Source organism: Phytophthora sojae (assembly GCF_000149755.1).
Source record: "Phytophthora sojae unplaced genomic scaffold PHYSOscaffold_2, whole genome shotgun sequence".
Lineage (NCBI taxonomy): Eukaryota > Oomycota > Peronosporomycetes > Peronosporales > Peronosporaceae > Phytophthora > Phytophthora sojae.
Window position 1 is genome coordinate 7,272,031 of NW_009258116.1, and position 15,994 is coordinate 7,288,024.

The 15,994-nt window shown below is 56.8% G+C and overlaps 3 protein-coding genes across 3 annotated transcripts; 2 read left to right on the forward strand and 1 right to left on the reverse strand.

Moving 5' to 3' along the window:
* Positions 1-8,976: 8,976 nt before the first annotated feature.
* Positions 8,977-10,057, reverse strand: PHYSODRAFT_326122 (hypothetical protein; the record flags this gene model as incomplete). The annotated part of the gene is made up of 4 exons (XM_009522043.1): positions 8,977-9,067; positions 9,103-9,243; positions 9,267-9,444; positions 9,532-10,057. 4 exons carry the CDS (start codon positions 10,055-10,057, stop codon positions 8,977-8,979), a joined length of 936 nt encoding a protein of 311 aa, XP_009520338.1.
* Positions 10,058-14,814: 4,757 nt separating this feature from the next.
* On the forward strand, positions 14,815-15,516 carry PHYSODRAFT_296886 (hypothetical protein; the record flags this gene model as incomplete). Its single annotated transcript, XM_009522044.1, has 1 exon — positions 14,815-15,516. One exon carries the CDS (start codon positions 14,815-14,817, stop codon positions 15,514-15,516), a length of 702 nt encoding a protein of 233 aa, XP_009520339.1.
* Positions 15,517-15,702: 186 nt separating this feature from the next.
* Positions 15,703-15,978, forward strand: PHYSODRAFT_415219 (hypothetical protein; the record flags this gene model as incomplete). Its single annotated transcript, XM_009522045.1, has 1 exon — positions 15,703-15,978. A coding segment is annotated over one exon (276 nt), but the record flags the coding sequence as incomplete, so codon positions are not given.
* Positions 15,979-15,994: the final 16 nt, after the last annotated feature.

Here is a 15,994-nt window from a genome sequence, read left to right on the forward strand (position 1 = left end):
GACTCCGCGTTCACATCAAGCGCTGGCGGTCGCTTCTCCTTCCGAACTCTGCAGGCGACGTCGGGTTCCACTCTGAGGCTCTGCTCGAACCCACGGCGCAGTATTACTCTCTCGACACTCTCTCGTGGATCCCGGACACGGCCAATTGGGATCGTGAGGTAGCGGAGATCGATGCGCATGAGCCTTGGCGCAACGGCTGGATCGACGTTCCATCGCTGCATCCGTATAACCCCTGTTCGCGCCTTGCAACACGGGAGTTCCTGTTTTCGTCCCCTGCGGTTTCACTCTGCAGGAAGTCGCGTCTGAGGTCGTGGTCGACCCTTCGCTAGATCCGCAGGACGTGTCGGCGCCTTGGGTTCGTAAATACACCGACTACCATGGCCCGGCGTGAGCTCGTGCTGACGGAGCGATGGCCGGCGGAGGCGCAGTCATGGAAGACCTCGAGGAGAAGCGCGCTCCAGAAGACACGGTTGTCGAGGACGCGAACCAAGAGATGTCGGACGACGAGGATGCGGACGAGGTCGAGGAAGAAGAAGAAGACGTTGTCATGGAAGACATCGATGAGGATGCGGTCCAGGACAAGTCCGGCGCTCCTGTCTCGACTTGGATCCGTATGGAAGAGGACTGACTCCAACGACGAAGATAATCAGGTCATCGAAGGCGCGGCAGTAGGCGCGAAGCGCCCTACTGGTGAAGCAGTCACGCGTGTCCAACTCGGACATGCGACACTGAGGACTGCAGCCCCCAGTGAGGACCCTTCTCACTGCAAAATGCATGATGACAAACAGAACCTTGTCATCTTGGACGTGTCTTCGAAGAGAGAGAGCAACTCTCTTCGTGCTTTGGTTGATTCGGGCGCGTCGAACAACTTTGTTCGACTGCGAAGTCTGTCAAGGCTTGACTTCGAGGAGGTAATTACACCTCGAAGTATGTTGGAAGTTCGATTGGCAACGGGTGCCATCGTTAAAACCGAGAAGCGCATGGTACGCGTGCGCTTCACGTATGAAGATCAAGAGTTTGTCGAGACCTTTATCGGCCTGGATCTGGACGATAAGTTTGACATTGTATTGGGCATGCCGTGGCTTGCACGGCATGATCCGGTCATCGATTGGGAGAAGCGCACTCTCGTGCGCTTCGGTCGCGACAGCGGAACAGTGAGCGATGGCCCTGTTGCCGCTACGCACGCACCGACAGGTACGCGCGACTCCCCACTCGAGGCAGCGTCTAATGCCGCTGTCCCGGAGCGCCCTGGGCGCGCGCGCAAGAGCAGCAAGCGTCGGCGTCGCCGCCGACGGCTAAAGGAGAAAATGTGTTGATCTCGGAGATCGACACCCGCTTTTCAGCGAATCAGGAAGAGTCTCCGACCTCAAGGGGTACGGATGACGCAGGCGAGTCACACGCCTCAGCCGTGGAGGCTGACGCGATTCTGATTGGATCAGTGTTGGCCAATAATAAGAGCCAAGGTGACGAAACGCCGTCGACTCCGGGAGTCGATGGCATGGGTGAATTTGATTCGTCGGCTCGGGGAGCCGACGCACCCTCCGTAATGGAGGGCCCGCCAATAACAGGCGTCGAGGTGAAGATGGCGTGTCGGCTCCGGGAGCCGACGCTGGAGGCGGTGCGGACGGTTGCAAACGTCTCGCACCGGAAAAACTTGCATGCTGTCGTGCAGCCGGGCTGCACGACGAAGCGCCGGGCGACCAAGCCGGGCTGGAAGTCGCTCGCCCGCGGGATGAACCCGCCGGCGGTACTGAAGAAGAACACCCGTCCACGGCTGGGCCTGGACGAGTTCAAGAGTCATGCGGAGCCGGGCTCCGCAGGACAAGAAGACGGCCCATGCGAAGGTCGCTGCGCAAGTCTCGGCCTGGGGCCGAGACGCTACAAGGAATGTCTGCCGGGCAGACGGAGGCTGAGAAGCCGGACGTCGAGACGTTGAACGTCTTGATGCGTACCTGTGCCGGGTTCCGGTACAGGGAGATGACTCTCGCTAACCCTCCGACGCAAGCGTCGGAGTTGACTTCGCTTCCAGTCGTGAGCTGGAAGCGCTTCGCGCGTGACTTGCACGATGGACGCATCGAGTAAATATGCATTCTCTCGGACGCCGAGAGAACGAAGAGCGAGAATGAAGAACTGAGGCAGTTCTTCATGGAGAGCACCACTGAGAGCGAGGACACTCTCAGTGCGACGACTAAGAAGGAGCGCTTTGAGGAGAAGAGCTGGGACTCGCTGAAGACGAGTCCCTTCTACGAGATTCTACGGGAGCACGCGGACGTGCTTCCGGAAGAGACCCCTGCGGAGCTTCCGCAGGACAAGGGCATCCAGCACGATATTGATCTCGTGCCGGGGACGAAGTACTGTGTCACGCGGCAGTGGCCACTGCCGCGAGAGCAGGTCAAGGCGATCGACGACTTCTTTGAGAGTCGTCGCAAAGCTAGACAAGTGCGGGAATCGAAGTCCCCGCACAGTGCTCCGACGTTCTGTGTCAAGAAGCCACAGGGCGGCTGGCGCATCGTTCATGCATACAACAAGCTGAACGATGCGACGATACCGGCGCAGACACCGATACCGCGAAAAGATGTCATCATCGATTCGATGGCCAGGAGCACTATCTACAGTGCTCTTGATCTGCGCGATGGGCTCTATCAGATCCTCATGCGTGAGAGTGATATCCCTCTCACGGCAGTGAGCACGACGAGCGGCATGCTCTGGGAGTGGCTGGTGATGCCGCAGGGTCTGAAGAACGCCCCTGCGACCTTCAAAAGGTGCGTGACGCACTTGTTGCGCTCGGTGCGCGACTTCGCACCGAGCTACTTCGACGATGTGTTCGTCCACAGCCGGGCTGCGGACGGGATGAGCGATGTTGAGATACACAAGGTGCATCTCCGGAAGCTGCTTGCGCTCATGCGCAAGCACAAGCTCTATGCGAACCTGAAGAAGTGCATCTTCGGGGCGAGCGACATACCCGTGCTCGGGTGTCTCGTTGGGAAGAACGGTGTCCGCCCTGACCCTGAGAAGGTCAGAGTGATCAATGAGTGGCCGACGCCGTCGAACGTCAAGGAACTGCGGCAGTTCCTTGGCTTGGCCACGTACTTGTGCAAGTACGTGAAAGACTACGTGGGCATGATACGCCCGCTGTCACAGCTCCTGAAGAAGGACACCGAGTGGGTTTGGACTGCTGAGTGTCAGCAGGCCTTCGATGCAGTCAAGAGGGGCTTGACTGAGGTGCCGATCTTGGCGGTGGCCGACCAAGATCGCCCGTTCCACGTAGTGTGCGACGCATCCGACTTCGCAATCGGATGTGCGTTGATGCAGCACGATCACGAGGGTCGTGATCGTGTCGTCTACTACCAATCGCGTCAGCTGAAGCCAGCTGAGCGCAACTACCCGGTACATGACAAGGAGCTCCTTGCCATGAAGTACGCACTCGCGAAGTTCCGAGTGTATCTACTCGGAAGCAAACCGTTCGTGGTCTACACAGACCACACGTCGCTGCGGACAGCTGTGAAGTCGCCGCACATCTCGCAACGGATGGCGAGATGGCTCTCATTCTTCGCAGAGTATAACTTCCGGGTTGAGTACAAACCCGGAAGACTCAATGTGGTGGCCGACGCGCTCTCGCGTCGACCTGACTACGCCACGACTGATGCCGACGTCAATGCCATTGACGCCGTGCGATCGAGCACCCCAACGTCGTCACTGTTGGACGACGTGAAGGTCGCGTACGCGCACGACGCGGACGCGAAGCTCTTGCTGACCTATGGCTCAGCGCCTTCTGACAAAGCTCGTCAGAAGCTGCCGAAGCATCTTCGTGCTCGTGCACACCGTTATCGGGTGCACGACGGGTTATTACTTTACAGTGCAGTCGATGACAACGCGGACCGTGTTGTCGTTCCCAATGACCACGACCTGCGACTCAGGATCATGTATGAGTATCACGATGCACCGACTGCGGGGCATCCGGGCCGTGAGAAGACATACCTTCTTCTCACGCGAGACTTCTACTGGGCCACCAGTATAAATGGGTGCGCAAGTACGTCCGTGCTTGCGAGGTTTGTCGACGTGTGACGCCTGCGCCTTTCGCGCAGGCTCCCTTGCAGTCACTACCGACTCCGTCGGAGTGTTGGCAGTATATGTCTTTGGACTTCGTGTTCGGTCTTCCCCCGGACAGCCAGGGGAACACGGGCATTGTGGTCTTTGTTGACCGCTTCAGCAAGATGGTACATCTTGCTGTGGTACCCGCTGAAGTGACTGCGAAACAGACGGCACGTCTGTTCGTTGACATGGTGTTCAAACACCATGACATGCCGATCGACATTGTGTCGGATCGAGACCCGCGCTTCACTGCGCATCTCTGGCAAGAAGTGTTTACACTTCTTGGGAGTCAACTTTCGATGTCGACTGCGGACCATCCGCAGACGGTCGGGCAGACCGAGCGCGTGAACCGCGTGCTCGTTGACGTGCTTAAGAGCTACGCTCACTCGTTCCAACACTGGAGCGAGTGTCTGCCGATGGCGGAGTTCGCCATCAACAACTCGGTGCATGCCTCGACCGGGCATACACCGTTCTACGTGAATGCCATCAGGCACCCACGCCTCCCGAGTCTACTCGGGATGGTGGCTCCTTCCTTAAGTGGGGGAGGATCTACGACTGCAACGCAGCAGCCGCAGAATGCCGCTGACACTTGCACAGTGTCAGCCGCGACCACGCGCAAGAAGAAGAAGAAGCACGCGTCTGTGCAGGGCACAGACGCCGACAAGAGCAAGAAGAAGAAGAAGAATGGTTCTGTGCAGGGCACCGACACCGCGAAGACGAACGCAGAGGCCGGGCCTACTGCTGGAAACGAGCTGAGCGAGTTCAGCTCGGACGCAATCAACTTCGTGCAGCGCAGACAAGCCGTCATTCGGTTTGTCCAAGACGCTATAGCAGCTTCTGTCGACCGACAGAAGCTGAACGCAGACAATGTTGGCAGGGGCAACACTAATGAATTCGAGAAGGGTTCATTAGTCTTGTTAGCTACTCAAAACCTGCCTAAACATGCAGTTTCCGACTTCGGGGCGAGCAAGCTCGCTCCGCGCTTCATCGGACCGTTCACTGTGCTGGCACGGCACGGCAACGCCTACACACTGGACATACCGTCTAGTATGCGCCTCCATCCGACCTTTTACGTCGGACGGCTGAAGCCATACCGGCAGCACGAGCCACCTAGTTCGGCTGAACCGAAGCAGAAGACTCGGCGGAAGCCATCATCCTCTCCAGCGCGAAGTCGCGCTGGAGCAGCGGGTCGGGCTAATGGTCCAGCTCGGCCGGAACAATCGAGGTGGTCTGGGAGGCCGCCACAACCGTCTTGCTCGAAGACGTCCCGGACATGGTGAGGGCATACGAAGCCCACCATGCGCTACATACTGGAACGTAATGCGAGCGCTGCTGTTAACAGCAGCGCCCGAAGACACTTCGAGGGCAGACGTAGGTACCTGTCCCCGCGGCAGCGACGCGCTTCGCACGTTGCCGTGCATGCTACTCAGCAACAGAGAGGTTCTCCGCTGCTGCGCCAGCGGTCTTCAACTTCGACGCGCTCGTTCCATTACGAGCGCGCTCTCTTCAACGTCACGCATTGACCAAGCGGTCAATGGTGGTTGACGTGCCGGGACCGGCACGTCTAACCTTGACGGGGGGATGGTGTAACGGGGTTACACGCACAAGTGGCTACAGTCACTTGTTACTCTAACAGATACGATGTCTGTTAGAGGTTTGAACACTTCCTCGACCTTGGTGTAAGGTACACCAATGGCTACATACATTTACGACCACCACGATGGGTGGTCCATGCACATTTAGGATTCCTATTGGCTGAAAGCAGCATCTTTTAGCCAATGAGTGACTTGCATGTTAGCAGAATCCTGCCAACCAGTCGTTGGCAGATTCCTAGTTTAGAATATTACATTTAGAGGAAGTCAGAAACATAAAACAAAAATAGCAGTTCTCATCTTTTACCAAAACCCGCTACTTGGAGTCTTTATCTTGTTTAAAGTATACTCGTGGATTTCGAGTATACTTAACTCAAGTAAAAGAAACCCACGCTTCCTCATACACGTGCGCATACGTGTAAGCCGTAGTAGTGAGCCAAGGTAGGCCCACTACAAACACAGTATGGGCTGTGGTAGCTTCTGCCAAGCCTCGCAGCAAGAATTTTTTCGATTTTGTGCGAATGAAAACCGACCACAGACGACAGAACGAGACTGAACCCGGACATATGGCTGTGATGACCAGACGTCAGGCGAGAGCAAAGGAGAAACACGTCCGGTTTGCAGATGAAGTCTCGGTCACCGATCAGGGAGACGCATCTCACCGAGTAGGTGTGCCGAACGAGTCTCAGAATGAAGCAGAAGCTTCACCACTACGCGCCGATATGTCACCAGCCCCACCGAACGCCGAAGACATTGACCCGCTGGGAAGAACGCCGAAGGAGAATCGCCACCGCTCAAGATGAAGAGTTACGGTGGTCGAATCTGAAGGCAGTGTTCCGGGGAGATGATGCAAAGATTGGATACAGAGCAGCACGAGATTCGTGGAAAAATGGCGGACCAATTTGTGTTGAGCGAGGACGATGTGCTATATTACACTAGAACGAGCCGTCGTTCAAGTGACGACGAGCAAGCCGAGTTAAAGATGAGACTCGTGGTACCCACAACGATGATCCAAGAGGTCCTGCAGAGCTGTCATGACTCACTCGAAGGCGGTCATACGCTACATCGAGCGGCGAGAGACTATTACTGGATCGGCCAGTATGCCGATGTGGAGAAACACGTTAAGTCGTGCCCTGATTGCAGTTCAAGTAATAGCCGACCTCAGTTCCGCGGGTACTCGCCAGGGAACATCCTAGCCGAGAGGCCATTCCCACTAGTCTCTATGGACTTCGTGATACCGCTACCGAAGAGTCGCCGTGGCAACACAGCTCTCCTGCTGTTCCAATGCTCGTTCACGGGATTCGTGATGGGCAAAGCCATGACCGACACTACTGCCTTACTCGTTGCGCAAGCTTTCGAGGAGTGTGTCCACCGGCGCTTTGGGGCACCGTCCTTGATCCGTCATGACCGAGATCCTCGATATATGAGCGAGGTCTTCCAAGCCTTCGCAGAAATGATGCAGTCTCGGTCGAGAGCAACTCTGAGCTACCGACCGCAGGCCAACAACCAGCAGGAGAGATCGGTGAAGATGATCATGCAGTCAGTCCGCGTATACGCTGAAGACCCATTGCAGCAGCATTGGGACGAGATCGCCGAAAGACTGATCTTTGCCATCAATAACTCCCGTGATACGACGAGGAAGGAGACTCCGTTTTACCTCGTTCATGGGTGGGATGCACAGTCGACGCTCAAGGCAATGTCCTCGTCACTCAAACGAGACTTCGGTAGCCAAACTGACGCGCTAGCATGGCGCCGAGAGGTTAACCGACAGCAGTAAATCGCCCTGAGGATGGCCAAGGAGTACCAAGCCGCGGTGAAGGCTCGGAGAGCGGGAGAACACAATGCATCGCTTGGCAGGAAGGAGAAGGAAACTACGGCAGGCGTGAACGAGAATAGAACCTCGGTCGACCGAGCACCGAGTTCCCCTGACAATGGTGGAGCTGCAGTGACGAGAACGAGGCTTTCTTTGCAGCCCGGGAGCAGAGTGTGGTTGTACATGGAGCGGGTTCGACCAGGACTGACCAAGAAACTAGCCCATCGGTGGCACGGACCGTTCTGCGAGAAGAAGAAGGTCGACGAGTTTGCGTATGAGTTGGAATTACCCGACCGAAGTGGACGGTGGTGCATGTTTCACGACTCAAGTCAGTGGACGAGTTCGAAGGCCGACCGAGGGTTCGTTTGGCTCGTGAGGTCGCCGAAGACACTCGTCTTGACTTCGACGACGAACTACTGCCTGAAGATAGTTTTGAGCTGGACCACCTGGACGGCGAGTATGAAGTCGAGGCTATCCTCGATGACCGGACACCGTTGTCAACGAGTACTCACCGGGCCGTCCGAGAGTTCAAGGTGAAGTGGGTCGGCTATGACGAGCCGACATGGGAACCAGCGTCCAATCTGTCGTGTGGTGGATTACCTACGCCGGAAGCGAAGCGACTGACGTTTGTAAATGGTCCAAGTGGCCGACGAGGAGTAATTCTGCGCCCCAACGAGGATTGAACTGCTCGCGGGGGCAATCCATCCCGCGATGTTAGACGAACGAAGCTACTGGAGACGACTATTGACCTGTCTGCGGGGGCTATCCAGCTCGCAGGGACAGACGAAGAATGCCACTGGAATTTGCATGCTGCATGTTATGTGAACGAAACAAGCCAAAACGGAGCCGTGGGGCAGCTTAAGATGCGAACAAACCTCGGTGAACCCCGTATTAGATGAAACGAGTGACGGCGAAGCTCAAGGAGGGGTGGCCGAGGTTCCGGACGCCGTTATTTAGCGGTGAAAGAGTGCACACCGGTGCGTCAGACTTTGACTTACGATTATATATGGATTTATGATGGATGGAGATTTTGAAATGGAGCTAAAGACGATAGAAGACGCAAGGGATTATCGGTCGAAACCCCTGCAGGAGAAGGAAGTGACGATTAAGCTAATGAGAGGGCAACCGAGACTTCGGAAGCAGCGCTTCATACAGAAAGGATCCGATTACGCACCCCAAGCCGACGGGTGAGTATTGAGCTAACGACGAAGTGATCAGAGAACGGGGAAGTGTCATGGCTACGAACCGATCGTTCGGCGCAGCCACAGTGCTCAAGGACCGAGACGAGACTCTGGGAACCGCGACCAAGCATTGGAGGTGAAGAACGTTTACGCGAGCAGGAATGACGAAATGGAATGAACAACATGACATTATTTTGGATTGGGATAGCACATGCAGTCTCGCCTAAATCACGAACCTCGGTCGACATGGGAAGAGAACATGTGCGAAATGGTGAAGCTGGAACGGGGCCTAACGAGGCTAAGTCTCCATCACAGCCTGAGCCAACACGCTCAGACTTGACCCGGCGGCGGAAGAAGCTTCGCCCGACTCCTTCGTCTCCTCATCGCGGCTAAGAGAGCGAGAGCAACGAATTCGGCCACCCACGGAGCGACCACCATCGAAGTCCGCAGAGAGGATTCAACCACGACCGACGACGCCACGGTGTCCCGAGTCGATCCGTTGGGGACAAACAACGGGACGTCGTTGCAAGGGGCGAAAGCCGTGTTGTAGGGTGGTTTGCCGGCTCTTGGAACCAACAGTTCCGCCACGGCTCGCGGGCGTCCACGTCCGCCACCTCGGAGGCCCAGTCGTCGGTAGTGGGGACCCACTCCGTCACCTCGAACGAGTATTGCAGGTACGACGGCTCCAGCAAAACCTCGGTGCGGTGCTGTGGAGGTTGTCCGTCGTACGTAATGGCCCCATTCCACACCTTGTGGAGCATCTGGCCTCGCAAGCGATCTGCACGATAACTGCGCTCTCGGTGGTACTTGGATCACGCTTGTCGAAGCGCTAGGACTTGCACGTTGCGCTGACCGAGGGTTCTGGCGAGGTTGTCGATATACGCCTTGACGGCTTTACCCCTAATCCAGTGGCGACGCTCCCACAAGGCGAAACCAAGGTCGCCCCTCTCGGTGGAGTGGTAGGAGTACCCCTGGAACTGCCGCCATAGGCGGACGAGTAGAGCTCGACCAGTTGCACGACGGGATATAGCCAGCGAGGATGGAAAACCTGTCGTATCGATCAAACAAGGCCCATCTGGGAAAAGCTGGCGCAACACTTGGAAGGGGTGAGCAGGATCCGTCCACGAGCCAAACTCCTCGATTCCATCCACCGAACTGGGGGCGACCAAGTCGTCCTCGAAGGCGAGGGGGACACTGGCGTTTTGGATAAGATGCCAGCATTCCGACGCCCCGGGTGCCGTGAAACCCGGCTCCAGGAACAGGGTAGCAAGACCACTGAGCTTACACGATCCAGGAGCTACGTCAGAAGCGTCAACCACGGCTGGGGCAATCGAGGCAGGTCCAGCCCTCGGTGAAGCTGTCACCGTTACAGTTACCATCGCCCGAGCGTGAACAGAGGCCAACCGAGTGTGGAGACGACTCGGGAGTGACACGGTGGCCGCTTGTGAAGCTACAGGAACCCCGGTCGCGGTAGCCAGAGAAAAAGGAGCCTCCGAAGGAGCGACAGGTTGCGCCACCGAGGTTTCCTCTTTTCGTCGGAACCGAACAGCTCCAGGAACAACGCTTCGCGGACCTCGGCGTGACGCACTTGTTGCGCTCGGTGCGCGACTTCGCACCGAGCTACTTCGACGATGTGTTCGTCCACAGCCGGGCTGCGGACGGGATGAGCGATGTTGAGATACACAAGGTGCATCTCCGGAAGCTGCTTGCGCTCATGCGCAAGCACAAGCTCTATGCGAACCTGAAGAAGTGCATCTTCGGGGCGAGCGACATACCCGTGCTCGGGTGTCTCGTTGGGAAGAACGGTGTCCGCCCTGACCCTGAGAAGGTCAGAGTGATCAATGAGTGGCCGACGCCGTCGAACGTCAAGGAACTGCGGCAGTTCCTTGGCTTGGCCACGTACTTGTGCAAGTACGTGAAAGACTACGTGGGCATGATACGCCCGCTGTCACAGCTCCTGAAGAAGGACACCGAGTGGGTTTGGACTGCTGAGTGTCAGCAGGCCTTCGATGCAGTCAAGAGGGGCTTGACTGAGGTGCCGATCTTGGCGGTGGCCGACCAAGATCGCCCGTTCCACGTAGTGTGCGACGCATCCGACTTCGCAATCGGATGTGCGTTGATGCAGCACGATCACGAGGGTCGTGATCGTGTCGTCTACTACCAATCGCGTCAGCTGAAGCCAGCTGAGCGCAACTACCCGGTACATGACAAGGAGCTCCTTGCCATGAAGTACGCACTCGCGAAGTTCCGAGTGTATCTACTCGGAAGCAAACCGTTCGTGGTCTACACAGACCACACGTCGCTGCGGACAGCTGTGAAGTCGCCGCACATCTCGCAACGGATGGCGAGATGGCTCTCATTCTTCGCAGAGTATAACTTCCGGGTTGAGTACAAACCCGGAAGACTCAATGTGGTGGCCGACGCGCTCTCGCGTCGACCTGACTACGCCACGACTGATGCCGACGTCAATGCCATTGACGCCGTGCGATCGAGCACCCCAACGTCGTCACTGTTGGACGACGTGAAGGTCGCGTACGCGCACGACGCGGACGCGAAGCTCTTGCTGACCTATGGCTCAGCGCCTTCTGACAAAGCTCGTCAGAAGCTGCCGAAGCATCTTCGTGCTCGTGCACACCGTTATCGGGTGCACGACGGGTTATTACTTTACAGTGCAGTCGATGACAACGCGGACCGTGTTGTCGTTCCCAATGACCACGACCTGCGACTCAGGATCATGTATGAGTATCACGATGCACCGACTGCGGGGCATCCGGGCCGTGAGAAGACATACCTTCTTCTCGCGCGAGACTTCTACTGGGCCCACCAGTATAAATGGGTGCGCAAGTACGTCCGTGCTTGCGAGGTTTGTCGACGTGTGACGCCTGCGCCTTTCGCGCAGGCTCCCTTGCAGTCACTACCGACTCCGTCGGAGTGTTGGCAGTATATGTCTTTGGACTTCGTGTTCGGTCTTCCCCCGGACAGCCAGGGGAACACGGGCATTGTGGTCTTTGTTGACCGCTTCAGCAAGATGGTACATCTTGCTGTGGTACCCGCTGAAGTGACTGCGAAACAGACGGCACGTCTGTTCGTTGACATGGTGTTCAAACACCATGACATGCCGATCGACATTGTGTCGGATCGAGACCCGCGCTTCACTGCGCATCTCTGGCAAGAAGTGTTTACACTTCTTGGGAGTCAACTTTCGATGTCGACTGCGGACCATCCGCAGACGGTCGGGCAGACCGAGCGCGTGAACCGCGTGCTCGTTGACGTGCTTAAGAGCTACGCTCACCCGTTCCAACACTGGAGCGAGTGTCTGCCGATGGCGGAGTTCGCCATCAACAACTCGGTGCATGCCTCGACCGGGCATACACCGTTCTACGTGAATGCCATCAGGCACCCACGCCTCCCGAGTCTACTCGGGATGGTGGCTCCTTCCTTAAGTGGGGGAGGATCTACGACTGCAACGCAGCAGCCGCAGAATGCCGCTGACACTTGCACAGTGTCAGCCGCGACCACGCGCAAGAAGAAGAAGAAGCACGCGTCTGTGCAGGGCACAGACGCCGACAAGAGCAAGAAGAAGAAGAAGAATGGTTCTGTGCAGGGCACCGACACCGCGAAGACGAACGCAGAGGCCGGGCCTACTGCTGGAAACGAGCTGAGCGAGTTCAGCTCGGACGCAATCAACTTCGTGCAGCGCAGACAAGCCGTCATTCGGTTTGTCCAAGACGCTATAGCAGCTTCTGTCGACCGACAGAAGCTGAACGCAGACAATGTTGGCAGGGGCAACACTAATGAATTCGAGAAGGGTTCATTAGTCTTGTTAGCTACTCAAAACCTGCCTAAACATGCAGTTTCCGACTTCGGGGCGAGCAAGCTCGCTCCGCGCTTCATCGGACCGTTCACTGTGCTGGCACGGCACGGCAACGCCTACACGCTAGATATTCCATCTAGTATGCGCCTCCATCCGACCTTTTACGTCGGGCGGCTGAAACCATACCGGCAGCACGAGCCACCTAGTTCGGCTGGCCCGAAGCGGAAGCCCCGGCGGAAGCCAACCTCTGCTCCAGCGCGTGAACTCGCTGGGCCAAGCGCACGACGCGACCTCCCACGTCGACAGAGATGCCCGACGCGGTCTGCGAGGCCTGAGCAACTTGAGCTCTCAGGGTTGCCATCTCCTGCTTCAGAGCGGCGAACTCACGGCTCTGAAGCTGCTCCTGACACGACGTGGAAACAGATTTTTGTCTGCACCCATGTCCGACCCCATGGATACGTGGACCCTTCGGTGAGCTGTGATTGGTCGCATGAGATGGAGATCCGGTAGAGACGAGTGTGACGTGTGGATTGTGGATGTGTGTGGAGATTTGGTGGGACCCGGCACTTGCAGCAAGCATGGGCTCACAGGATTGGAGATGCGCCCGCCGGATGAGCGCTCATATTCGGTGCGGAGTCACGCATCCTGTCCGTCCGCCGACTTCCCTAACAGCAGGATAGGCCCAAGGTGCGAAAGTGTGGCCAGCGAACGTATCCTGGCCACTGCCTGCATTGGCTCAGTCAAGTTGTCGGACCACCCCACTGAATCGCCCCACCAGACATGGTCACACGCGCACAAGACCCTGTTGGATGAAGCCTCGTGTTGTCCGGACCGGATCGTGGTGCACCCGGTGACGGCGTACCGAATGGAGAAGTGCCACACCGGATGGGGACGGACAGGATCGTTCATTCGGTCCGCTCCCCGTGCCCACATTGGATGTCGATGTTAGAAATGGTGACTTGGGTTGCAGGTCGAACTGCAAGTTGCAGTCGAGCTGCGGGTTGCTGCAAGTTGTAGGCGAGCTACAAGTTGCCAGCGAGCTGCAAGTTGCAGCAGACGGGAGCTGGAAGGTGATCTGCGCTTTGCTTGTGGCGGTAGCATTGCCACCTGCATCTATTTGTATTTGAGAGACTGGAGATAGCGCAGGAGAGACCTAGGAGACGTAGGAAGCAAGGGCTACGAAGGGTATGCGCTAAACGTTCAATCTCAATCACTTCTGCTTTTACTTTCAAGCCCACAAGCGTCCTACACCGTCGCGACACCTTCGTTCAGGTTATGAGCCCAACTACCGACGTCGCTGACGACGACCGTGATCTTGGCTCCCTGAGTAGCGACACTGACCGCGGAAGGGTTAGTTCTCCTGAGGGAGGTGAAGACGAAGCCAAGGCAGTGCTACGTCTGCGGATCGGAGAAGCATCTCAAGGTGACATGCCCCGGTCGGAGCAATGTCAGCGGAAAACGAGGCGCGGACTACACGCTGGCCGTGCTAGATACGGCTCTGGTAGCGGCAGACAGTCGTGACAACAGGGACTATTGGATTCTTGACTCTGGATCCAGCCGACACCTCGTGAACGATGAGCGGCTGCTCGAAGACCCACGAGCATGCGCAAATGTATGTGTTGGAGCTGGTGGTGAAGAACTGCTTGTTGAAAAGCAGGGAAGTGTCCTTCTTCAAGTCGATGTTAGGGGACAAACGAAAATGGTCCGACTTGAGAACGTGCAATTTGCACCCAAGTTGGCAAGGAACCTAATTTCATTCGGGTTACTGGAGGCGAAGGGGTATGCGCTGTCGTATCGCGACGGCAGACGGATTCTCGCGCGCCGCGATGGAGGAAGTTTGACACCATCGAGCGCATGGCGCTTGGGTCTGGAATCACGTTGACTGATAAGACGCGAGAGCGCTGCTTGACGTGTGCTCAAGGGAAGCAGCCGAAGAATCCACAGAGCAAGAAAGACACGGGGGCAAACGCACCAATTGATACCATCGGTGGTGTCATTTGCTCCGGTCTGAAAGGACCTGTTACGCCTCGAGACCGCTGTGGAAACCGATACTTGGTCAACTTCGTCGATCACCGCAGTAACTACTGCCGAGTCTTCCTGGCACGCACAAAAGACGCAGCAGCCGAAAAATTCAAGCTGTGCCTGAATTTTTTCGAGAAGCAGTTCAGCTATCGCATTCATGTGCTTCGCACGGATGGCGGTGGTGAATATCGCGTGCTGGACCCGTTTTGTGGTGACGCTGGTGTCCGCAGGCAGATCTCGGAGGCCAGCAACCAAGCGAGTAATGGCAAGGCCGAGAGGATGTATCGTACGATTCTCAACATGGCGCGCTGTATGCTGTTTGAGTCTGGCCTGCCGCTCAAATTTGGGGGGGGGCGCTGTTCAATACGCTGCCTACGTGCTCAACAGGAGCCCAACCAGTGCAAACTTCGAGCGGCAGCCCCCACTTGCGGTTCTCACAGGTCACACGCCGAGTCTTGGAGAAATTGTGGCATTCGGATCGCCGTGTACTGTGCGCCGGGACCCTCTGAAGAAAACGTTTGCGCAGCGCGCTCAGCCCGGGATCATTGTGGGAAGTCTGATGAAACCAAAGGGTTCAGCGTTTATCTCCCCAACATCAAGAAAGTTGTCGTGACTCAGCATAGTCAGAATATTACGACGCTGTCCGACAGCCAGAACACGCAGTGGCAGCGTGAGATGCTGGAGGCCAGCCAGTCGAGCGACTCTGTCGAAGCAAGCACCGGCGGGACCGAGATTTCCGGCCCGAAGAAGAAACGGCGTTCGGCCAGGTTGAAGCAGAAGACTTCGGTCGGTGCGGCACCTCAGGAGACAAGATCCACTGCAGGCCAAACCTCGGGAAAGGCAGCCAAACAGGAGGAGCACGATGTAGCCAACGCCGTTCGCGAGGCCGACCCGCGGAATTATGGTGAAGCCATGAGAAGCAGCATGCTCGAGAAGTGGATCGACGCAATGAATGTAGAGATCGAAGCTCTGGAAGCCAACGATGTCTGGACAATCGAGTAACGCACGCCGAACGCACATGTACTCCACACAGAGTGGGTGCTCAAGACCAAGATGACAGCGGATGGTGCGGTCGAGCGCTACAAAGCGCGACTTGTTGCCTGTGGCAACGAGCAATTCTTTGGTGTGGACTATACAATTACTTTCGCGGCGGTGATGGAGCTTGGGACCGTCAAGGTTGTGTTAGTTCTCGCACGACGCTGGAAGGTACCTGCTAAGCATGGGGATATTCCGAATGCTTACGTTATGGCTGCCACGGAGGACGAGCTGGAGATTTTCATCGAGATCCCACCCGGTATGGAGATTCCTGACAGCGTTTTGACACTGTTCGGTGTGAAGCGAAAAAATAAGCTCATGCTGAGACTTGCAAAATCACTCTACGGGCTCAAGCAAGCCGGTCGTCTCTGGAGTCAACTGCTCCACAACCATCTCCTGGCAGCGTGCTTCACTCAAGCAATCTCGGACATGTGCCTTTACTTCA